This window comes from Carassius auratus, unplaced genomic scaffold, assembly GCF_003368295.1.
Source record: "Carassius auratus strain Wakin unplaced genomic scaffold, ASM336829v1 scaf_tig00215268, whole genome shotgun sequence".
Taxonomy (NCBI): domain Eukaryota; kingdom Metazoa; phylum Chordata; class Actinopteri; order Cypriniformes; family Cyprinidae; genus Carassius; species Carassius auratus.
In genome coordinates this window covers 38,663-62,813 of record NW_020528016.1, presented here as the reverse complement: position 1 = coordinate 62,813, position 24,151 = coordinate 38,663, and the positions used below count along the sequence as shown (strand labels likewise).

General features: G+C 36.5%; 1 protein-coding gene and 1 long non-coding RNA gene across 2 annotated transcripts in view; both read right to left on the bottom strand.

Annotated features, from left to right (window-relative positions):
* The window catches only part of LOC113094174 (uncharacterized), a 62,729-nt gene extending 48,643 nt beyond the window's left edge, over positions 1-14,086 (bottom strand). Inside the window, exon 1 of the long non-coding RNA XR_003287997.1 lies at positions 12,817-14,086. This is a non-coding gene — a long non-coding RNA (uncharacterized LOC113094174). The remainder of the gene's footprint in view (positions 1-12,816) is intronic.
* A 1,515-nt stretch (positions 14,087-15,601) lies between these two features.
* The window catches only part of LOC113094170 (proteoglycan 4-like), a gene marked incomplete at its 5' end in the record, with an annotated part of 40,986 nt that continues 32,436 nt past the window's right edge, over positions 15,602-24,151 (bottom strand). The window contains 5 exons of the mRNA XM_026259880.1: positions 15,602-16,194; positions 16,366-17,475; positions 18,397-19,506; positions 20,567-20,603; positions 22,341-22,502. Coding sequence (XP_026115665.1) covers positions 16,157-16,194; positions 16,366-17,475; positions 18,397-19,506; positions 20,567-20,603; positions 22,341-22,502 — 2,457 coding nt within the window. The remainder of the gene's footprint in view (positions 16,195-16,365; positions 17,476-18,396; positions 19,507-20,566; positions 20,604-22,340; positions 22,503-24,151) is intronic.

Here is a 24,151-nt window from a genome sequence, read left to right as displayed (position 1 = left end):
TGCTAAAATAATGCTAGCAACATGCTAGTCGCATGCTAATCATGTTAAAATCATGCTAGCAACATGCTAATCATGCTAAAATCATGCTAGCAACATGCTAGTTGCATGCTAATCATGCTAAAATCATGCTAGCAACATGCTAATCATGCTAAAATCATGCCAGCAACATGTTAGTCGCATGCTAATCATGCTAAAATCATGCTAGCAACATGCTAATCATGCTAAAATCATGCCAGCAACATGTTAGTCGCATGGTAATCATGCTAAAATCATGCTAGCAACATGCTAATCATGCTAAAATCATGCCAGCAACATGCTAGTCGCATGCTAATCATGCTAAAATCATGATATCAACATGCTAATCATGCTAAAATAATGCTAGCAACATGCTAGTCGCATGCTAATCATGTTAAAATCATGCTAGCAACATGCTAATCATGCTAAAATCATGCTAGCAACATGCTAGTTGCATGCTAATCATGCTAAAATCATGCTAGCAACATGCTAATCATGCTAAAATCATGCCAGCAACATGTTAGTCGCATGCTAATCATGCTAAAATCATGCTAGCAACATGCTAATCATGCTAAAATCATGCCAGCAACATGTTAGTCGCATGGTAATCATGCTAAAATCATGCTAGCAACATGCTAATCATGCTAAAATCATGCCAGCAACATGCTAATCATGCTAAAATAATGCTAGCAACATGCTAGTCGCATGCTAATCATGTTAAAATCATGCTAGCAACATGCTAATCATGCTAAAATCATGCTAGCAACATGCTAGTTGCATGCTAATCATGCTAAAATCATGCTAGCAACATGCTAATCATGCTAAAATCATGCCAGCAACATGTTAGTCGCATGCTAATCATGCTAAAATCATGCTAGCAACATGCTAATCATGCTAAAATCATGCCAGCAACATGTTAGTCGCATGGTAATCATGCTAAAATCATGCTAGCAACATGCTAATCATGCTAAAATCATGCCAGCAACATGCTAGTCGCATGCAAATCATGCTAAAATCATGCTAGCAACATGCTAATCATGCTAAAATCATGCTAGCAACATGCTAATCATGTTAAAATCATGCTAGCAACATGCTAATCATGCTAAAATCATGCCAGCAACATGTTAGTCGCATGGTAATCATGCTAAAAATCATGCTAGCAACATGCTAATCATGCTAAAAATCATGCTAGCAACATGCTAGTCGCATGCTAGTCATGCTAGAGACATGCTAGCAACATGCTAATCATGCTAAAATCATGCTAGCAACATGCTAATCATGCTAATATCATGCTAGCAACATGCTAATCATGCTAAAATAATGCTAGCAACATGCTAGTCGCATGCTAGTCGCATGCTAGAGACATGCTAGCAACATGCTAATCATGCTAAAATCATGCTAGTAACATGCTAGTCGCATGTTAATCATGCTAATATCATGCTAGCAACATGCTAATCATGCAAAAATAATTTTAGCAACATGCTAGTCGCATGCTAGAAACATGTTAATCATGCTAAAATCATGCTAGCAACTTGCTAGTCGCATGCTAGTCATGCTAGAGACATGCTAGCAACATGCTAATCATGCTAAAAATCATGCTAAAAACATGCTAGTTGCATGCTAATCATGCTAAAATCATGCTAGCAACATGCTAATCATGCTAAAAATCATGCTAGCAACATGCTAGCCGCATGCTAGTAATGCTAGAGACATGCTAGCAACATGCTAATCATGCTAAAAATCATGCTAACAACATGCTAGTCGCATGCTAATCATGCTAGCATCATGCTAGTCGCATGCTAGAAACATGCTAATCATGCTAAAATTATGCTAGCAACATGCTAGTAACTTGCTAATTATGCTAGCGACATGCTAACAACATGCTAATCATGCTAGAAACATGCTAATCATGCTAACAACATGTTAGTCGCATGCTAATAATGCTAGAAACATGTTAGAGACATGATAGTAATTTGCTAATCATGCTAGCGACATGGCTAGTCATTTTGCTAATTATTCTAGTGACATGCTAGATACCTTGCTAATCATGCTAAGTACATGCTTGTCACATGGTAGTCACTTGCTTGTAATGCTAGCAATATGTTAATCACTGTCATTTTTATACTTAAACTTTTAAATCTTTTTAAACTTTTTAAACTTTTCACATTTTCAAACTTTTCAAACTTTCTGGTCAGGCTTTCTCAAGCCAACTTAAAGTTTGTCTTGACGAACTTTTTTATCTAGTTATTATTATTATTTTTTTATTAAACCTTCCGGGGGTTTTTGGGGGCCTTAACATGCTCAAAAACTCTTGAAAATTGGCACATACATTGGAATCTGCGGCCATCAGGACGCCACAGAGACTGGGACCCGGGTGGGGCACAGGGGCTCTACAGCCATCTTGAACCATAGCTCACACACACTTGCATGTATTTATATGAAACTCAGTACACTTATATATCTCATTGAGCGGAACAACTTTCGCGCTCTATGTTATAGGCTCCACCCAACAGGAAGTCAGCTATTCAGGGCTGTTTAAAAAAAACATGCTCTGGAATTTGATATACTTGTCATAGGTTTTTTACTTGATTGCCACCAAACTCGGTCAACATGATCTCAAGACATTGGGGATGAAAAATTGTGAGGGGATTTTTGATATCTCGAACGGTTTGCCCGTGGCGTGGCGTTGAAATTAGGGCAATAAATGAGAAACAGGAATTGCCTAATAACATCCACATACATTGCCTGAGTTTGATCAAACTTCATCGGTTTGTTCGTTGTATGATACCAATCGTATATATGTGACTATTAAGAGTCAATGTTATAGCGCCACCAACTGGCAGCAGGAATTGAGTCATTTTCAGAATGCTTTGAATTCAGCATCTTATTTTTACTCGATTTGCTTCAAACTTCATCAGAATAATGACAAAACATGGCCGATGTAAATCTGTTGTGGGGATGTTGATATCTTATATATTGTTGCCATGGCAACGTGTCAAACTTGAATATTCTGTTATGGTGATTTTGAGGCAGATAACAACCTCAGATTTACATGAAACTCAAAACACATCAGTATTATTGATAGCTAGACAATGGAAAAACCTTTTAAAAGGGTGTGGAAAAGGCACTCTATGGTGCCACCTTTTGTCAAAAGTGGGGGGGTTAGTTTTAGCTACAGACACCAAACTCGATACGTATATTGTTCTTTTCAAGACGGACAACTTTCTAATTCACAGTCATTAGCTACGACCAACAGGAAGTCAGCTATTTTGATTTGAATATGGATTTTTTTTTAATTGAGCTGTGATTTAATGCATACTCCTCAGAGGAAAAGTTCACTATACTCACCAAACTTTGTCTACATGTTGCAAAAACATTGAGGAACTTAAATTGCGAACGGATTTTGGTTAGCTTGAACGGTTTTGTCGTGGTGATTTTTTTGAAATGACAGTGAAAAGGGAATCATTAATTGTCTTGTATTTTTAAATGGCAGCTTCCAAACACTTAAAAACATTTTTTCATACAGAGATCAAATCATTCTGAGGACATATGCATAGTTTCATGACTTTACAACACTGTATGATTAAAAGAAAATTAAAAAACTGTCAGACATCTCAACTCACTCTGTCCCTCTGTTTGAGGAATGTATGTGCGCTGACTGAGTGTGTGTGTGTGTGAGTGGGGGATGGGCATGAGCTGAGTGGCAGACAGACAGAGAGAGAGAGAGAGAGAGAGAGAGAGAGAGACTTAAACATCTCTTTAATCACCAGAAAAAAAACTGTATTTTAAATTGTTATTTTTTGTTGTTGTTGCTAATTGTGCTGTTTTCATTACAGCTTAAGAAATCTCTTAGGCCTTATCCTTTTCTGACAGTTTCAGGATAAAAAAAAAAAAAATTCTAAAAATACTTATTTGTGCTGCAAATAATAATTTCAAACTCATTTGATACTGACCTCTGACACCCTGTGACATGACATTTATCTTAATTTACATAATCTCATTGATGTAACAGTAAAACTGTTCAGCTCACAGATGAAGACTAAGCTGTAACGCAAGCAAAACTATTTCACAAATGCTTATAGGTCAATAAAATCATAACAAAGCACTTTTAAATTATTTAAGGATTTGGTAACACTTTAAAAAAATGTCTCATTTGTTAACATTAGCAAATGCATTGGTAACACTTCATAATAGCTGCACTCATTAGCTAAGCATTAGTAAAGAGTCAGTTCATGCTTTATATAGCCTTCTCCCAAAATTAATAGTCATTAATTAGCATTTTATAAATACAACTATAATTAAATTGTTCATGGTTTATATGCACATTTATTTTGAGGAGATTAAAGGCTGTAATCTTCCTAAACAAATAAATAAATAAAAAAATAAACAAACACAGAACTAAGAAATATTTATTTCAAGATGCAATAAAAGAAAACTGCACACTTTAATTTATATATATATATAAAATTGCATACGTTTATATTAAAAATTTTTATCAAGTGTACAGCTGTACGGTTTCATTTCTGCATCTTGAAAACATATTTCTGTGTTCTTTATCCCTCTGTGTTGTGTTTAACTTTTCAGTTTGGAAGATCAATGATTCTTTAAATCTCCTTTGTGAATGCTTTAAATGTATAAATAGTCCTCACGTTAGATGAGCTCACAAAAATAGATAGCTGGCAATTACTAAATGTTTTATAAAAACCTGACTTTATCATGAATTACAGCTGGAATATGTCAATAAAGCAGTTATTAACAAACTGACCAACTATTATCATGTGTCTAAGTAATAAGATTTATATATTTACACTAAAATAGTTTATTAATCATTTAATTTCACTTTCTTACAACAAACAAATTGTTTGGACTACAACAACCATTTTCCGGTATTTGTGATATCACAAATATTGACGAATGGGATGTGAAAAAACTCCTTATATTCAGGTGTGCAGAATTATAAGGCACTTTTTCCTTTACTGATAAAATGAGCCAAAAAAAGACATTTCACTCAGACTGAAAAAAACTAAATTATTAGATCCTCATGAGAAATATTCAAAATTAGATCACTACATTAATTGCAAAAGTAAAGACATGACCACTGGACAGCAAAATGCTTACTGGGTCAGAAGGGTCAGAAAAAAACAGGTGGAGAAGAACAGAAACAAGTAAACTGCAAAAGAATTAAGAATTAAAGTGAAGAATTAGGTGCGAAACAATCAGGGAGCATTTAGTCTACAGTGCCACCATTTTCCAGAACTGCAACTTTCCTGGAGTCTACGAATTGTAATGTGTCAGGTTCTGAGAGACGTAAAAAGATCCCAAATCAATCATTTAATCAAATTAAATGACTTAATTAGAATAGCACAACATATTGTGTTATACTATTTTAAGATTTTATATATAGGCTTTATGAACAGGTTTTGAGTGATTCTTGAAGGACTAGCATCACCTCCTCTTGTACAACGGTTTGAGGAATATATCTTCCAGATAGTACCGCTGCTCTCTATTTGCAGAGTATGCAGTCTCTGTAGGGCACCAACTCCCAGAGGGGGCACCATTCCAGTTGCTCAAAAAAAAAAAAAAACATGCGCCATTCTCCCATCCGCGCTCACGACCGCTCGCACCTCATGTTTGCGGATGAATGTTCGTAATTGATGGATCGACATTTATGCCCAGGTAAAGGACATCAGCAATCCGGCACAATGAAAAGAAACATAAAGTAAAAAACAAAACAAAAACAGGCATAAAGTTGGCTTGACATTGGACATTCGAGAGTCTCAAATTTAGGGACTGTCTCTAAAGTTACTTGTGATATTGTTATACACTTTTCTAACGTCAGTAGCATTTGAAGAGAATGGCTTACAGTCATAAAAACAACTGTAATTGTTTATCTAGGTGAATTTAAATTCCCATTCTTCAGTGTCTCTTCCATCGCATCGCTGCTTGCAAATCAAACTGTTGCAGTTTGTTTCAGAACATCTGAAATCCGCATCTTAAATAAGTGAATACTCTCTTAATTCATATCGCTGTGCATGTTGCCTGGTGGTTAGCATAATTTTGCATCGGTTGCCGGAACGAATATTAAGCATATTAGCAGCAGCATTTATACATCTGTGTTCATACACCTGGAGCAATACGCAGCTAGAGCATGCAATTGCTCTAAGGACACGCCGATAAGGCCATGAGAACAGGGTCAGATGATACCAGCATTCTAGTGTAAGCGTTTCAACAGGGGTTCCCTGTATTTAGCAGCGAAATCTCAATGTCACTGATGTTTATTTCTAAGGTTGATGACACATTAGCTGTGTGAGTGTTTCAGATGCACACAGCTTCAAAAGCACGCATTTATCTCTCTATGGCTTCTATATATAGGCTTATAAGTACGTGATTTCAATAGCCACGTTTTACATGTATTTTATTTTTTTTCATTCAGATTTAAAGATTCGGTGGACTGTTTACATGAGACGTTATCTAATCCAATAAGGTGTTTACATGTGCTCGTGCTTTCGATTTTGGGACATACCAAGTAGCCTACGATGACATGCAAATTACCAGAGAAGAAGAGAAGAATAAACACCAACGGTTGCATCAATATTTTTAATAACTGCTGGCACTTGCTTGGAATTAACAGACTAATATTTGAACCTCTAGTGTTCATTCGTGCGCTCAGTCATGTGGCCCGAACACGATCACATACACACTGGCCATCTTCTATCATACCACACCAGTGGTGTAGTCGGGGCCATACGCACTTGTTTTGTTGCTTCGCAAAGTCTGTAATTTACTGCAGCATTTCTTCATTGGAAGCAGTCTCTATCACATTCTGTTTACAAGTCATGTAATTGTGAATTATAATTCTGTATGCTTATAATGGTTCTGTTCTGTATCCCAGGGGGGTTTGTCTTGCTGCTCGCCCCGCTCTGTCCAAGCATGGCTGCATGGACAGGCGTGTGGAGTGTTGCCCAGAACATAACCTTACCGCCAACACTAACTGTATGCAATTATAATTGTCATAAATATACTTGACGGAAGTGGTCCTGATTGAACTCCCTTTTCTGTCCAAGATACTAGAAAAGTATCCTCACAATTATATTCCTTCTTAGAGAAAAATGGTATTTGTGAGGATTTCCAGTTAGGATTTAGACTATATCAAAGTGGGAGAGTGGGAGAAGCAAGTGAAGTGAAGTGAAGTGAAGTGAGTATCATAGTACTGAGTAGTAAAACTCAATTTTTCCATCTAAAAATATATATCTAAATTACGGCCTATGCTCTCAATGTCAAATGCAGAAATGTTAATCCATGCATTTATGACCTCAATGTTAGATTATTGTAATGATTTATTGGGTGATTGTTCTGCACGCTTAGTAAACAAACTACAGCTAGTCCAAAAAACAGCAGCAAGAGTTCTTACTAGAACCAGGAAGTATCACCATATTAGCCCGGTCCTGTCATCGCTGCACTGGCTCCCTATCAAATATTGTATAGATTTTAAAATATTGCTTATTACTTATAAGTCCCTGAATGGTTTAGCACCTCAGTATTTGAATGAGCTCTTGTTACCGTATTTTCCGCACTATAAGGTGCACTTTAATTAAGCCTTTAATTTTCTCAAAAAAATGACAGTGCACCTTATAATCCGGAGCGCCTTATATATGGATCAAGGTGCTCAAGGCGTCTTTATCTGACTGTTTTGTTGACATTCCCTTTAGCACAGCTCCATCTAGTGGATGCATAATGCAAAACCAGTCAAACGTTTGACTGCAGTATCTTCTATTCTATGCGCCTTATAATCCAGTGCGCCCTTTATATGAAAACAGTTCTAAAATAGGCAATTCATTGAAGGTGCGCCTTATAATCCGGTGCGCCTTATAGTGTGGAAAATACGGTACATAATCCTCCACGTCCACTGCGTTCTCAAAACTCAGGCAATTTGATAATACCTAGAATATCAAAATCAACTGCGGGCGGCAGATCCTTTCCCTATTTGGAGTCTACTGCACCTATTTGGAGTCTACTGCGTCTACTGTGTCTACCTCCATGTCCACTGCATTCTCAAAACTCAGGCAATTTGATAATACCTAGAATATCAAAATCAACAGCACCTAGAAAGGACCTCTACAGCCCTGAAAGACAGCGGAGACCAGGACAACTAGAGCCCCAGATACAGATCCCCTGTAAAGACCTTGTCTCAGAGGAGCACCAGGACAAGACCACAGGAAACAGATGATTCTTCTGCACAATCTGACTTTGCTGCAGCCTGGAATTGAATTTGAGCCTGGTTTCATCTGGTCAGAGGAGAACTGGCCCACCCAACTGAGCCTGGTTTCTCCTAAGGTTTTTTCTCCGTTCTGTCACCGATGGAGTTTCGGTTCCTTGCCGCTGTCACCTCTGGCTTGCTTAGTTGGGGTCACTTCATCTACAGCGATTGCTAATGATTGCAGAGACACAATTTAAACTGAACTGAGATGATATCACTGAATTAAATTATGAACTGCCTTTAATTGTCATTTTGATTTGATTTGATTTGCCTTTATTGTCTCCTGACGGAGAAATTTGTCTTGGGCATTCGGGATAACAGATGCACACAATATACATATAACACAACATTTTGCATAATGAATGTTGTTCATTTGCTTTAATGCATTGTATTTTGTTTAAAGCGCTATATAAATGAACGTTCTTTAAAAAACATTAAATACATTTACAGTGAGTTCATTTCAAAACGTAGTCTTAGGCTACAGTCTACTCATCAAATATTAAAAGAACACCTTTACACAAACCTTTACTCATTCACCGTGACATCCGGAGCGAGCAGCGGTCCACTTTGTCATATTGCTACAGTATGACACATTTGTATGATTGAGAGAAGGAGAGAGTCCAACCTTACCGTATGCTTAGCTCAAAATTTTTATTTGTTTATAGCTAACCCTATATTATTATATGATGCAATTATATTTATCCATTAGAATTATATAATTAAAATTCTTGTTCTGTTCTGATAAATTTGTTCAATTTAAAGTATTTGTTGTAAAGTGAAGGGAACTAAAAATATTATTTTGGTACATTATAACATTATTACGCCAGCCATTATTATTTCTAAATGTAATAAAATGCAACTTATACATGACTTATATATTTTTTTTCCTCTCACAAACTGATTTTTTTTTTAGTGTGTTTAAAAAATAATGCAGCAAACCAAAAATAGGCGATTAATCAATTAAAATTTGGTACTGTGGGTTAACAGTAATTATAATTATTATATTCTAAGGAACCCTAACCCTAATAAGATGGACCCTAATCTAGGCTATCCAATTTTTTTTTTTTTTGCATCTGAAAATGACTTTTTGCAGCACATTCACTTTGTGCTCTCTGGTGCAGATCCGCCTCATGCATTGCTCAGCTGTGGACGATTTAAAAATATTTGATATAAAGTTTGCTGTACGTTTTAATAAGCGAATTGTTAATTAAAAAAAAAAAAAAAAAGTTGAAGATTTTTCTAATAATAATTTTTTTTGGAGAGCAAAACTACTCAAAGTATTGACTCATATTGGTTCACACATCAGAATAAACACTGTGTCTTTGCTGTCTGGAGCAAAGTGGATCCACATCCATAATATTCCCCCCTAAAAAAAAACAACGCCAGTAGTTACAACGGATTTAGAATTCAAGCCACTTGAGACCCTAGAGTCCACTCAAAGAAACACTATGATGCCAAGGTAGAACTTTAAATGTCTTTGATGGAGTTTGTCCTTCTAAGCACTTTTCAGAATAGGTACAGGATGTTTCTGTCTTTGCTCTCAAATATGAAGTGGATCCACATCCGTAATATATCTTGTTGTTGCTGTGTGAACTGTGTTAGCACTCCGTCTGGCTATTTTTTATCTTAAAAATCTATTTCCATTTCCGTTTCTATAATGTACCTCTATGAATATATCCTCTATCGTATTCTACAACAAAAACAATCAGCCCACTTCGTTATCACTAGTTTTATTTTGATATTTTGAGCTGGAGGCCGTTGAGAAGCAGATTCGCGACCTGGAGGTGAGGCAGGCCCAGCTGAAAGTGCGGAGAGCTGCGCTAAAATCCTCCCGGGCTGATGCTCACAAGTCCGGGGTAAGTATACAGTGCGCTGCTAACAGTCAAACCACGTCTACTCCCTATGCCTCTCTGCAAAGGCCCGGTGCACCCAGGACAAGAACTTCCCAGATGTCCTTCACTCGGGCGCTGGGACACCACAGACCCTGGGTGCATCCACAGCGGAGGACGCGAGCCAGGCCCTGGGCGATGACTTTTCCCCCTCCAGCCTTCGAGATCTCCACCCGGAACCGCTTCGCTCCCCTCCGTGAGACGAGAGCCCCAGAGCGATTGTGCTTCACGCCGGGATTAATGACACCACGCTGCGACAGATGGAGATGCATAAAAAGGGACTTCAGGAGCCTAATCGAGATGGTTCCCAGCAAGACTGGGTAATTTAATAATTGGGACAGTTAATAACTGGAATTTTTTCTGGGAGCGTCCTAGGCTTTTTCGCGCTGATGGCCTGCCCCCCAGCAGAGTCGGAGCAGAGCTGCTCTCTGACAACATCTCCAGGACACTTCACTCCATGTGACTAGTAAGACAATTCTCAAAAAACTATTATGATGATTTTTGTTCTACAAGCTCAAATGATAGATGTACTTGTGCTGTACAATCTATTAAGACTCCCGAATAGTGAGGTCAAAATATAAATTTAATGAAGGATCTAGAAAAAAATCTTGATTAAACCAGAAGAATTTTAAGTAAATGAACAAAAACTATTTTTTAAGTTTGAACTCACACCCAGATAGATAATTCACACCCAAAGCAGTTATTGTAAATGAAATGATCACAGATAATAGTTTTGATTTACTCTGCTTGACTGAAACCTGGCTAAAACCAAATGATTATTTTGGTCTAAATGAGTCCACTCCACCAAACTACTGTTATAAGCATGAGCCCCGTCAGACTGGTCGTGGCGGGGGTGTTGCAACAATATATAGTGATATTCTCAATGTTACCCAGAAAACAGGATACAGGTTTAACTCTTTTGAAATACTTCTGCTAAATGTTACACTGTCAGACATGCAAAAGAAATCTAATGTATCTCTTGCTCTGGCTACTGTGTACAGACCACCAGGGCCGTATACAGAATTCCTAAAAGAATTTGCAGATTTCCTCTCAGACCTTTTGGTTACAGTTGATAAAGAGCTAATCATTGGAGATTTTAATATCCACGCTGATAATACACATGATGCATTAGGACTTGTGTTTACTGACCTAATAAACTCTTTTGCATGCTGCGTATTACATACTATATGGCTCAGCGTTACCGTCTGGGCAGAACTATTGTCCAACCACCAAAGACCGACAATTAACGAGCCTGATTTATCTCAACTGCTTTTTGTACCGAAAAATAAACATGAACTAGACGAAATTACTGACAACATGGGCACTATTTTCTCTAATACATTAGAAGCTGTTGCCCCCATCAAAATGAAAAAGGTTAGATAAAAACGTACTGTGCCATGGTATAACAGTAATACTCACTCTCTCTCATGAAAGAAATGTGTAGTCTTGAACGCAAATGGAGAAAAACTAACTTGGAGGTTTTTAGAATTGCATGGAAAAACAGTATGTCCAGCTATAGACAGGCTCTAAAAACTGCGAGGGCAAAGCATATACACAAACTCATTAAAAATAACTAAAACAATCCAAAGTTTTTATTTAGCACAGTGGCTAAATTAACATATTACCAGATGCCACCTAATTCAAATATTCCATCAACGTTTAATAGTAATGACTTTGTGAATTTCTTTGCTGAAAAAAAAGAGATAGCATTATAAATACAATAGCTAATGTAGATTCTACAACGTCTAACCCTTCAGTTTCATCCATCACACCCAAAGATAAACTGCAGTGCTTTACAACTATAGGACAGGAAGTGCTAGATAAACTTATCACTGCATCTAAACCAACAACATATTTATTAGATCCTGTACCCTCTAAATTACTGAGTTGTTACCTGTAGCCGAAGAACTGCTTCTCAATATTTTTAACTCGTCGTTATCTTTAGGTCACGTCCGCAAACATTTAAGCTGGCAGTTATTAAGCCTCTTTTTAAGAAACCAAAACTAGATCCTAGTAAACTGGCAAACTATAGGCCTATTTCAAATCTTCCATTTATGTATAAAATTTTAGAAAAAGTTGTGTCTGCTCAATTGAGCCGATTCCAGCAAAAACAAAAAATATATCTGAATGAAGAATTTCAGGCCCCACCATAGCACAGAAAATGCACTTGTTAAAATTACAAATGACCTGCTTCTTGCGTCAGATCAAGGCTGCATCTCATTGCTAGTTTTACTTGATCTAAGTGCTGCGTTCGACACCATAGATCATGACATACTCATAGATCGATTACAAAACTATACTGGTATTCAAGGGCACACTCTAAGATGTTTTAGATCCCACCTGTCCGATCGCTACCATTTTGTTTATTTAAATTGGGAGTCATCTCATTTATCACTAGTAAAATATGGAGTGCCACAAGGATCCGTGCTAGGTCCCCTTCTAGTTTCAATATACATGTAGCCCCTTGGTAATTATTATTAGAAACTAGATTAGTTTCCACTGTTATGCTGATGATACTCAACTATATATCTCAACGAGACCACATGAAACTTCTAAATTATTCAATTTAAATGTATGCACTGTAAAATGATGAAGGTGAGGTTTCAGCTTTTAGAAGTGGGTTTCTTCTGGTCTGGGAGTATTGTTCAGACTCACCCGCTGATGATCTCAAACTCCATGGGTTCTGGTTTCTCTGTGCTCTCTCTGTTCTCCACCGGCGTATTCTTAGCGATCTCTCCTTCTTTAGGTGGTTTCTCCTCTTTCTTGACATTTTCTGCTCTGTCTTTCCTTCTGACGGTCAGATGAGAGCTGACGCCTCCGCTGCTACTGCTCTTTCTGTCAGCCATCTCTGTAACTCAACACACACATCTCAGTATTTATAACAGCACTAGTGTATGTGTGTTTATAATCAATAATTTTCTCCTATTAAATTAGGATAAGACAGAGATATTAATTATTGGACCAAAAAACAGTACACAGAATCTAGTAGACTAAAGTTTGCAATTAGAAGAATGTACTGTTCTTCCTCTACAGTCAAAAATCTGGGTGTTAAATTAGACAACAACTTGTCTTTTGAAAACAATATTTCCCATATTACAAAAACATTGCATTCTTCCATCTTAGAAACATTGCCAAGCTACGAAACATGTTGTTTGTTTCTGATGTAGAAAAGCTAGTTCATGCATTCATAACCTCTAGACTGGACTGTTGTAATAGACTTCTAGCTGGTTGTCCTGCATCTTCAATAAACAAGCAGGTAGTCCAAACCGCAGCAACGGGGTCGCTGTGTCCATTTCTTTTACTGTCTATGGGATAGCTCCAGTTACCCCACCACCTCCTTTTGAGCGGCTGATCGCTGTACTGCCACCTGCTGTCTGCTGAAATGTTAACAAGTGTTGACATTTCCCAACATCACAGCATTAATGACTTTATGAACTACTTTACTTCTAAAATTGATACTATTAGAGATAAAATTGTAACCATTCAGCCGCCAGCAACAGTATCGCATCAGACAGTGCACTATAGATCCACTGAGGAACAGTCATTCTCTAGAAGAGGAAGAATTGTATAAACTTGTTAAATTATCTAAACCAACAACATGTATGTTAGACCCACTTTTTCAGTCAAATGTGTTCGCATAGAGGTTTTCAAGAGCTGGTGTGAATAAATATTTAAACTCAAAGAGACAGGATAGTCTGCACATGACCTCATATTTTATTCGGGCCCAGAAGACGAGATGAACTTCACGTAGCGCTAAACACTCTCCTGCAGTGTGTGTATCATTCATACTCGAAGCCGGAGGGTGCTCTCTCGCAGAAAGTCATAACAGGAAACTCCTAATATGGGCAAAAGCGCCCAGCTATCGCTGTATGAAAACAGTTGTTTTGACAGAAGAACTGAAACTTTAAAATGATTTTTCAAGTCATCTCCAGCAGGTGATAAATACAGTATATGAACAAAACAGTGCTAATTGGCATAGATTTATTACAGTATAGAAACTAGTCTGCCTTATTATGTGATGTTTGTAGTATATATATATATATATATATATATATATATATATATATATATATATATATATATATATATATATATATATATATATATATATATATATATATATATATATATATATATATAAAATCATTATTATTTGTTATTGTCCAGCAGTTATAGATTTCTAAGCCAATTAAAAGCTAGAAATTACAGATTAAAGTTACCTATACTATGCACTACCAGTCAAGTCAAGCCTGCATTTATTTGATCCAAAGTACAGCAAAACGGTAAACATAAATATTTTCACTAGACTATTTAAAATATAGAGATGTAATTTAAATACTGAATATAAATTATTGAGATTTTAAAGCTTGCTAAATAAAAATATTAATTTCTATAAATTTATTTTATGATATACTGTATAATGTTGCAAAGGCTTTTTATTTCACATAAATGCTGATCTTTGGATCCTTCTATTCATCAAATAATGCTGAAAAATGTACTCGTTTTAAATATTGATAATTGATAATATTGATAATTAGAATTTGATTTATTAAGGATGTCACACTGAAGACTGGAGTAATGATGCTGAAAATTCACCCTTGATCACAGGAATAAGTTAGATTTCAAAATATATTCAAATAGAAAATAGTTATTTTAAATAGTAAAAATATTTCACAATATTACTGCTTTTGCTGTACTTTGGATCAAATAAATGCACTGTTGACTGGTAGGCTATAGATTACAGAAATGTTCTATTGTAATATTATATTGTAATGTTTAATATATATATAATTTCTGTCCCCCCTATTCCATCTAAGCTCCTAAAAGAGGTGCTTCCAGAAGTCAAGACCACAGGAAACAGATGATTCTTCTGCACAATCTGACTTTGCTGCAGCTTGGAATTGAACTACTGGTTTCCGTCTGCTTAGAGGAGAACTGGTCCCCCAACTGAGCCTGGTTACTCCCAAGGTTTTTTTTCTCCATTCTGTCACCGATGGAGTTTCGGTTCCTTGCCGCTGTCGCCTCTGGCTTGCTTAGTTGGGGTCACTTCATCTACAGCGATATCATTGACTTGATTAAAAATAAATGCACAGACACTATTTAAACTGAACAGAGATGACATAACTGAATTCAATGATGAACTGCCTTTAACTGTAATTTTGCATTATTGACACACTGTTTTCCTAATGAATGTTGTTCAGTTGCTTTTGATGCAATGTATTTTGTTTAAAAGAGCTATATAAATAAAGGTGATTTGACTTGACTTGTCCTGCTGGTGAGGTGGAGCTGGTGGTGCTGCTGTGCATCGAGACAGAAAGTTTAGTATACAATTAACATACTTTTAGAATGTAGCGTTTCACTTTAACTTTTTGCTTTAAAATGACAAACATATCCAAAAAACCTATTATTATTCAAATTACAAGAAATATAAAAAAAAATATTTAACCTTAAAACTTTTTATTTAATTATCTTCCATTGACAGCTTTGATTTGTACATTATCTTGATGAAACCAGTAAAATTAATCAAACAAAAATCTTGACAAAAATCGTTTAAATGAAAACTTTCAGGCAGGTCACATGTACACTACAGCAAATAACACACTCTTGGGGTTAAGATTTCTGACCAATCAAGCCTGATTTTGCACCCCTGGCTTACTTTATTCTTTTAATAAATAAAAAAAAGGAATATAGAAGAAAAGTGTTTAAACAAAGTTAGCAGTTCAAAATTAGGAATTCTTTAAACATTTTCTTGAACTAAAAAAGTCTGAATTTAAGAGAAAAAACATCTGACAAGTGTACACACAGTTTACCCTAAGATAAAAGCTGCTAAAATTACACTGGAAAAAAATTTTCTTTTTGAAAAAGGCATAAAGAAATGACACACAAATTTCAAGATTACACAGAATAAATAATTAAGATCACTTTGTAAAATCAATGCTTTACTTCCTCCTGCTGCATCTGACAGGAGCTGCCTCTGTGGGGACATCTACTTTCTCTACTTTTTCACACTCCTTACTTTTCGAGTGTTGATTCCTGTGTAAACACATAAAACGTTACCATTACACTCAACAGGTGAATAATACACATGAACACAAATGCAAAACAGAAAATCTAATCATAGTCCCAAGATGCACAATCAGGTTCATTGAATAATCACTTATTACTAAATCCCAATGTACAGGACAGAATTTACATTATGCTTACCTGAAACAGATGCTTGAGCCTTACTAGGTGCTGGATCTGGTTCTTGGGCTGTCATTTTCTGTCCTCTTGAAACTCTATTATAAATTTTCTTGAGAGTAGGCTTAGCCTTTTTTGGTTCCGCTTCAGATGTTTTCTCTTTGGTGGAAAACTCTGCTACAATTTCAGAGCTGCTGGCTACTCTGCCTCTTCTCTTTGGTAAAGGTTCCTCATTTATGGACTCATCTGCTACCTCAATCGCCACATTACTTTTCCTTTTAAGGGAAGTTGACGTCTTGGGGGCAGAGGGAGCCACTGCCTTTCCTCTTCTCAAAAGCTTGACATTTTCATTAGCTGCAACAAATTCAGAATCTGCTTGTGCTATGGTATTTTCTTTCTTTGATCCAGGAGCTTTTGCTGTTCTCCTGGTATGTTTAACAGGCTTAACAGGCTTTTCTGATGAAGCCACATTCTCTGTAACCTCAGACTTTGCCTTGGTAACTGCATTATGTTCACGGCTAGACACGACAGCGACTGATGGTTCAGGGTCTGCAACACGATGGACCTCAACTACAACGGTCATTTTTGACTGTTTTGTGTTCCTATTTCCCCTCACAGATTTTACCATTGTTTCTGTGTGTTCTTCAGTTACAGGTAAATGTGGGCTAGTATCTACAGCGGGTTGGTCAAAAACCTCTTCACTCAGATTTTCCTCTTCAATTAATGACAACACAGCAGGTGCTTTGGCCATTTCCTTTTTTGATGTCTGTGCTGCTCTTCTTTGTCTGCCACAAATTTTGTTGGCAGGTGGAGACTTAATTAGCTCCTCTTGCTCAGCAGTGGATGAAGTTGTGGTAGCTTCAACTGTGTTGCCATTATCAGACACGAATACAGTTTCTTCAGTCGGCTCCTGGGTTTTCTCATCTGCCCCAGAAGAAAATACTCCAATAGCTTCAACTGAAACTGACTCTTCATCCTGGTGAGGGCGTCTTCCCTGGGGAATTACAGTCTCAGTCTCTTGATCACCCTGTTTAGATTTAACTGCTTTAGCTGTACACTGGAGGGCCACAGATTTTACAGTCTCCATGGTTTCAACTGGACAGACACTTCTTTCGTCACAGTCCTCAACCAAACCTGCAAGTGAAGTAAGTATGCAAGTAAACTTACAAGTTAACTGTGATGAACACCTAATTTCCCAAATTTGTAGGACTAAGAACAACAAAATAGATTAGAACAAATGTGAATTACACTAATTTATAAGGCTGTCCTCGACTAAGGATTTTTCTGGTCGGCTAGCAGTCATTCATTTGAAACATTAGTTGACTAAATGCATGTTCATTAATAAACCATTATTATGATCCTTTATTTGCTTTTATCCTAATAAGTGCCCAAGCACACGCATTGCCAAAGCTTGCCACAGTGAATTGGCAAAATTAATAATTATGAATGTCTCAGTGAAAAAAGGAGACTGCATTCAAATTTTTATATTTTGATCAACTAGTGTTTTCTTTGTTCATAGTTTAAGAGATAAAGTCAGCAACACTAATCTACGCAATAGTGATGTGCCTGTATGCGATTCATACCTAATACATAACCTGAGATTATGTTTTAAATTTTAATTGGTTCACTTAAAAAGAGAAAATTAGCTTTCTATACATTTTTTTTTTGTCTTTAAGGTAAAGATATATGCATTATTTCGCTCTCAAATTTACAGACAGAGGCGGCAGAGAGTGCGTGTTTGATTTATGTCACAAAATCTTAATTCGAATCATCATGATATAAATAGTTATACTGTATGTTCTCTGTCAAATGAGAAAACATTAACAGGGACTGTGCTTCAAAGATGAACAAAAAGTTTATGAGTTTGGAAAAATAAAATAAGAGGGAATAATTAATCACCTTTATTTATATAGCGCTTTTAACAATACAGATTGTGTCAAAGCACTGAACAGTATCAAATAGTAGAATAGAGTGTCGGTAATGTATAATGGCAAGATTAAATTCTCAATTTTCAGCTTAAGGCAATGTACAGGACAGAATTTACATTATGCTTACCTGAAACAGATGCTTGAGCCTTAGTAGGTGCTGGATCTGGTTCTTGGGCTGTCATTTTTTGTCCTCTTGCAACTCTATTGTAAGTTTTCTTAAGAGTAGGCTTAGCCTTTTTTGGTTCCGCTTCAGATGTTTTCTCTTTGGTGGAAAACTCTGCTACAATTTCAGAGCTGCTGGCTACTCTGCCTCTTCTCTTTGGTAAAGGTTCCTCATTTATGGACTCATCTGCTACCTCAATCGCCACATTACTTTTCCTTTTAAGGGAAGTTGACGTCTTGGGGGCAGAGGGAGCCACTGCCTTTCCTCTTCTCAAAAGCTTGACATTTTCATTAGCTGCAACAAATTCAGAATCTGCTTGTGCTATGGTATTTTCTTTCTTTGATCCAGGAGCTTTTGCTGTTCTCCTGGTATGTTTAACAGGCTTAACAGGCTTTTCTGATGAAGCCACATTCTCTGTAACCTCAGACTTTGCCTTGGTAACTGCATTATGTTCACGGCTAGACACGACAGCGACTGATGGTTCAGGGTCTGCAACACGATGGACCTCAACTACAACGGTCATTTTTGACTGTTTTGTGTTCCTATTTCCCCTCACAGATTTTACCATTGTTTCTGTGTGTTCTTCAGTTACAGGTAAATGTGGGCTAGTATCTACAGCGGGTTGGTCAAAAACCTCTTCACTCAGATTTTCCTCTTCAATTAATGACAACACAGCAGGTGCTTTGGCCATTTCCTTTTTTGATGTCTGTGCTGCTCTTCTTTGTCTGCCACAAATTTTGTTGGCAGGTGGAGACTTAATTAGCTCCTCTTGCTCAGCAGTGGATGAAGTTGTGGTAGCTTCAACTGTGTTGCCATTATCAGACACGAATACGGTTTCTTCAGTCGGCTCCTGGGTTTTCTCATCTGCCCCAGAAGAAAATACTCCAATAGCTTCAACTGAAACTGACTCTTCATCCTGGTGAGGGCGTCTTCCCTGGGGAATTACAGTCTCAGTCTCTTGATCACCCTGTTTAGATTTAACTGCTTTAGCTGTACACTGGAGGGCCACAGATTTTACAGTCTCCATGGTTTCAACTGGACAGACACTTCTTTCGTCACAGTCCTCAACCAAACCTGCAAGTGAAGTAAGTATGCAAGTAAACTTACAAGTTAACTGTGATGAACACCTAATTTCCCAAATTTGTAGGACTAAGAACAACAAAATAGATTAGAACAAATGTGAATTACACTAATTTATAAGGCTGTCCTCGACTAAGGATTTTTCTGGTCGGCTAGCAGTCATTCATTTGAAACATTAGTTGACTAAATGCATGTTCATTAATAAACCATTATTATGATCCTTTATTTGCTTTTATCCTAATAAGTGCCCAAGCACACGCATTGCCAAAGCTTGCCACAGTGAATTGGCAAAATTAATAATTATGAATGTCTCAGTGAAAAAAGGAGACTGCATTCAAATTTTTATATTTTGATCAACTAGTGTTTTCTCTGTTCATAGTTTAAGAGATAAAGTCAGCAACACTAATCTACGCAATAGTGATGTGCCTGTATGCGATTCATACCTAATACATAACCTGAGATTATATGTTTTAAATTTTAATTGGTTCACTTAAAAAGAGAAAATTAGCTTTCTATACATTTTTTTTGTCTTTAAGGTAAAGATATATGCATTATTTCGCTCTCAAATTTACAGACAGAGGCGGCAGAGAGTGCGTGTTTGATTTATGTCACAAAATCTTAATTCGAATCATCATGATATAAATAGTTATACTGTATGTTCTCTGTCAAATGAGAAAACATTAACAGGGACTGTGCTTCAAAGATGAACAAAAAGTTTATGAGTTTGGAAAAATAAAATAAGAGGGAATAATTAATCACCTTTATTTATATAGCGCTTTTAACAATACAGATTGTGTCAAAGCACTGAACAGTATCAAATAGTAGAATAGAGTGTCGGTAATGTATAATGGCAAGATTAAATTCTCAATTTTCAGCTTAAGGCATTTGATTATTGAATGCACAGACACCATTGTCTAGGTCAGCTCAGTTTAAATAGGAATTAAGTTAATTAGTGACAGAATTATCATTTTGGGGTAAATGAAACCTTTGAATCTACATTACTTCCCAAAATGTATTAATGAGAACAAAAGTGCATTATCCAGTTTTAACTCACCTTTATTTGACATCAGTGAAGAACCAGACTCTACCATCTAAACATAAAATATAAAAAGATCAGTTATTTATATTAAAAAAGTTAATTATTAATTAATTAAAACCACATGATCACAATTAAATCTTACTGAATATGCATCTGTTAAGAGTTTCTCTTTCAGATGAAAAATTTATGTGATAAGAGTATTCAAATGTGTTTGCACTCATCAAATTACTGGAATGTTTTTAACTATTTTGAACTTGAAATGGGTGTAAGTATTGTTGCTCGGATGAGGTGCGGCATATAACAGAGAGCCTGTGGTAGAAGGGAGAAGATTTTTTCCACAGGTATTAATTTATTTGGAATGCCAGAAAAGCACGTTATACGCACATACTGTTTGCCAAGCAATGTTATTTTGTGTGGTTAGCAAGTAAAGTTTTCTTTAAAGAAATAGAATGTTGTTTCTGGTTTGTAGAATGTTATTCTAACGTTAGAATAACACAGAATGTGTGTGTGTGTGTTAGGGTTTGCATAGACTAGTCGAGTAGTCAAGTGATCGACTACTTCAACCACTAGTCGGTGCTGCCGGAAACAATTGACTATTCGAGCATGCATTAACCATAACGCATGCACAGAGATTGCAAGTATGACGTGATTTTTAGGACAAGAATATTGCGTGTAGCTGTTACTTTCTAAATCTATGTTGCATGTTGCATGTAAATATGTAATGTTATAATTAGGGGAGTGCACCCCACACAAATACCTTATTTGGAAAGGCACGGATAATGGCTTCAAAAAAGAATAACGGACAAGGAATAATTCTGCCTGCATATTCGGCTGAAGCTGCCACATTCTAGTGTTTGCTAGATAACAGCTTTTTAACAGCAATATTATACACAAACCTGTAAAGTGAATGAATGTAAACTTAATGAGTGAAAAGTGTGCAAATGAAAAACACCGTATTGCTGTTGCCTTTCCGTGCATCTCTCAGAAATCAATGCTTGGCAAGAGAAATATCATTTATAATAATACATCATACACGTTATATTATTCGTATACTTAAAAAGGCAATGATTTAAACCTTAGGCTACGATATAATATGAATGAATGGAATAAGCACAGTGTGCTCACCAATCAAACAGCTGCATTGCGTGTCTCAGTCTCTCAAAAACCAAACCAGTTCTCTCTCAAGAGTAGGCTAATAATCAGCTAATAATCAATTTGGCCTACATGTTTGCATCTTTATCTTTTGCTGGTTTGTAACATCACATTTGTTTAGTGAATTTCAAAACAAATTCTCGCTTAAAGAGTTCTGCATAATGAAAATGTGTGCTTTGAATTCATTCATTCATTTACGACATCTCTCTGCTTGCATGATAAATATGTTTTTAGAAGTTAAAAATTACTTTAGATTAATAGTCATAACAGTCTTATCAAGTAACTGTACAAAGTTCCACCTGGTTTTATCAGAATGCAGATACAATTTTTTTTTGTCATTGTTACATACAGATACAAACTATTAAATGTCTTTTCATTTACAGCAGAATGTACCACGAGTAGTCGAGTAATTCAAATAAATTCAATGCACACAGAATGAAGCAGTTTTAAAGTCTGTGGTTCTTTTAACTGTGATGATTTTGGCTCACATTTAACAAAAACCCACCAATTCACAATCTCAACAAATTAGAATACTTCAAAACTTCATGTTTTTGTTTGATATGTAGACACAGAAATACATTTAAAGAAACAATGAGAGACATCAATAATGTGCGGTGGTGGTGTGGTGTGCAATGACCTGTTTCCTGGAGAGTTGAATTGAATTACTCATGGTTTTTCGAAGCTCCAAAGCTTCTTCCACAGAACAGTACGCCTTATAAAATTTCATGGCCGTTTGTGGCTTGTGGCACATGAGTGCCGTGGCATTTTGGACCTCTTTGTGACTAAGATGCTTCTGCACCTGTAAAAAGGAAAACAAATGTAAAGGCTATGTGGGACTTTTCAAATGTATAAATGTCAAAGAAATTCAAATAATAGTAAATAAAAATAACAATCACTGTATGAAATGTAAGGATGCCCTGATACCACTTTTTTCAAAACCTCTGCCAAAAACTCTAAGTATTGGCAGATTCAGATCCAAATCCAGTAGATTTTTACTTATTTCTTTAATCAGTGTAGAATTTCCTCATCTATTTGTGTAGAAGTGATAACTACTTTATATGTTAAACACAAACAATGAAATACAGACCACTTAATTATAGATAAAGGCAACGAATCACCAAGGCAGTATATACAATCTACAGCAAGAATGGTATTATAAATTAGGTTTGTGGATAATTCAGCCCTATCTTATTCTTGAAAAATCTAGCATGCACAACAACTTGATAAAACCTGAACATTATTTAGTGGGCAACAAATAAAAGGTAAAATGGGTATGGTTGTAAACTTTGTTCCAGCAACACTAAATGTTTTGTTTTGTGTGTGTGTGTGTGTGTGCGCGCACGTGCAAGTTTGATTTGAGCCAAAAATACAGAGGTGTGTTTTTTTTTTTTGCATGTTGTGACGAGTGGGGCGGGGCCGAGGCCGGTGGAGTGATTGGAGTTGAGCTACACCTGCTAGACCCACCGGTCTCGAGGCCCACGGAGGAGATGGAAGGATATAAAACTGGAGGGACGACAGTGAAGGACAAGAGAGGACCAGGCCTGGGCTTTATTTTATGTTTTGGTTTTTATTTGTGCGCATCAGTCGTCCGTGAGGGGCTGATGCGCTGTTTTGTGTTTATTTTGTAATTAAAGTTTCATTTTGATTGTCCGCCGGTTCCCGCCTCCTTCTTCCCGATGATTATGGAGTTTGTATTATTACACATGTTCATTACACTTTGGGGATCCGTGGCCTAATGGTTAGAGAGTTTGACTCCTAACAATAAGGTTGTGAGTTCGAGTCTTGGGCCAGCAATACCACCAGTGAGGTACCCTTGAGCAAGTCACCAAACCCCAGGCGCTACAGCTATTTTTTTTTTTTTTTTTTGGGTCATCAAACAAATTAACATATTAATCAAAGATAACACAAGTAAACAAGTTACTTGTGTTATCATTGATTAATATTAAAATTAGTTTGATGATCTGAAGCAAAGTGTGACAAACACGCAAAAAAAAAAAAAAAAAACATCAGGAAGGGGGTGCCAACACTTTTCACACCACTGTATGTGTCGATTCTTGCTTAATTACTAGTGTTTTCCTTATATTCTCACTATAGAATACTATTTTAGGTTTAAGTAATTCCTGTGGCATTTTCTAATAATTATTTATGAATTAATAATGGTTTCCTGTATTTAAATTTTTCCTCAGTCGCTGCTTTGCATACAGGAATTTACTTAATATTAGAGTTGTTCCGATTCCGATACTAGTATCGGAAATATCTCCGATACCACAACAAATTCTGGCATCGGCATCGGCGAGTACATGAACCCATATACCGATCCGATACCATTTTCTTAAAAAATACCTAGTTATGACCGCAAGCTTTGCCTAACTGCTGCACGGTTCTTCTTCGCTGCTCAAAATGCATTGAAAACACAGGAAGTTGTGCTGTGTTGCCACAAGCAACCCC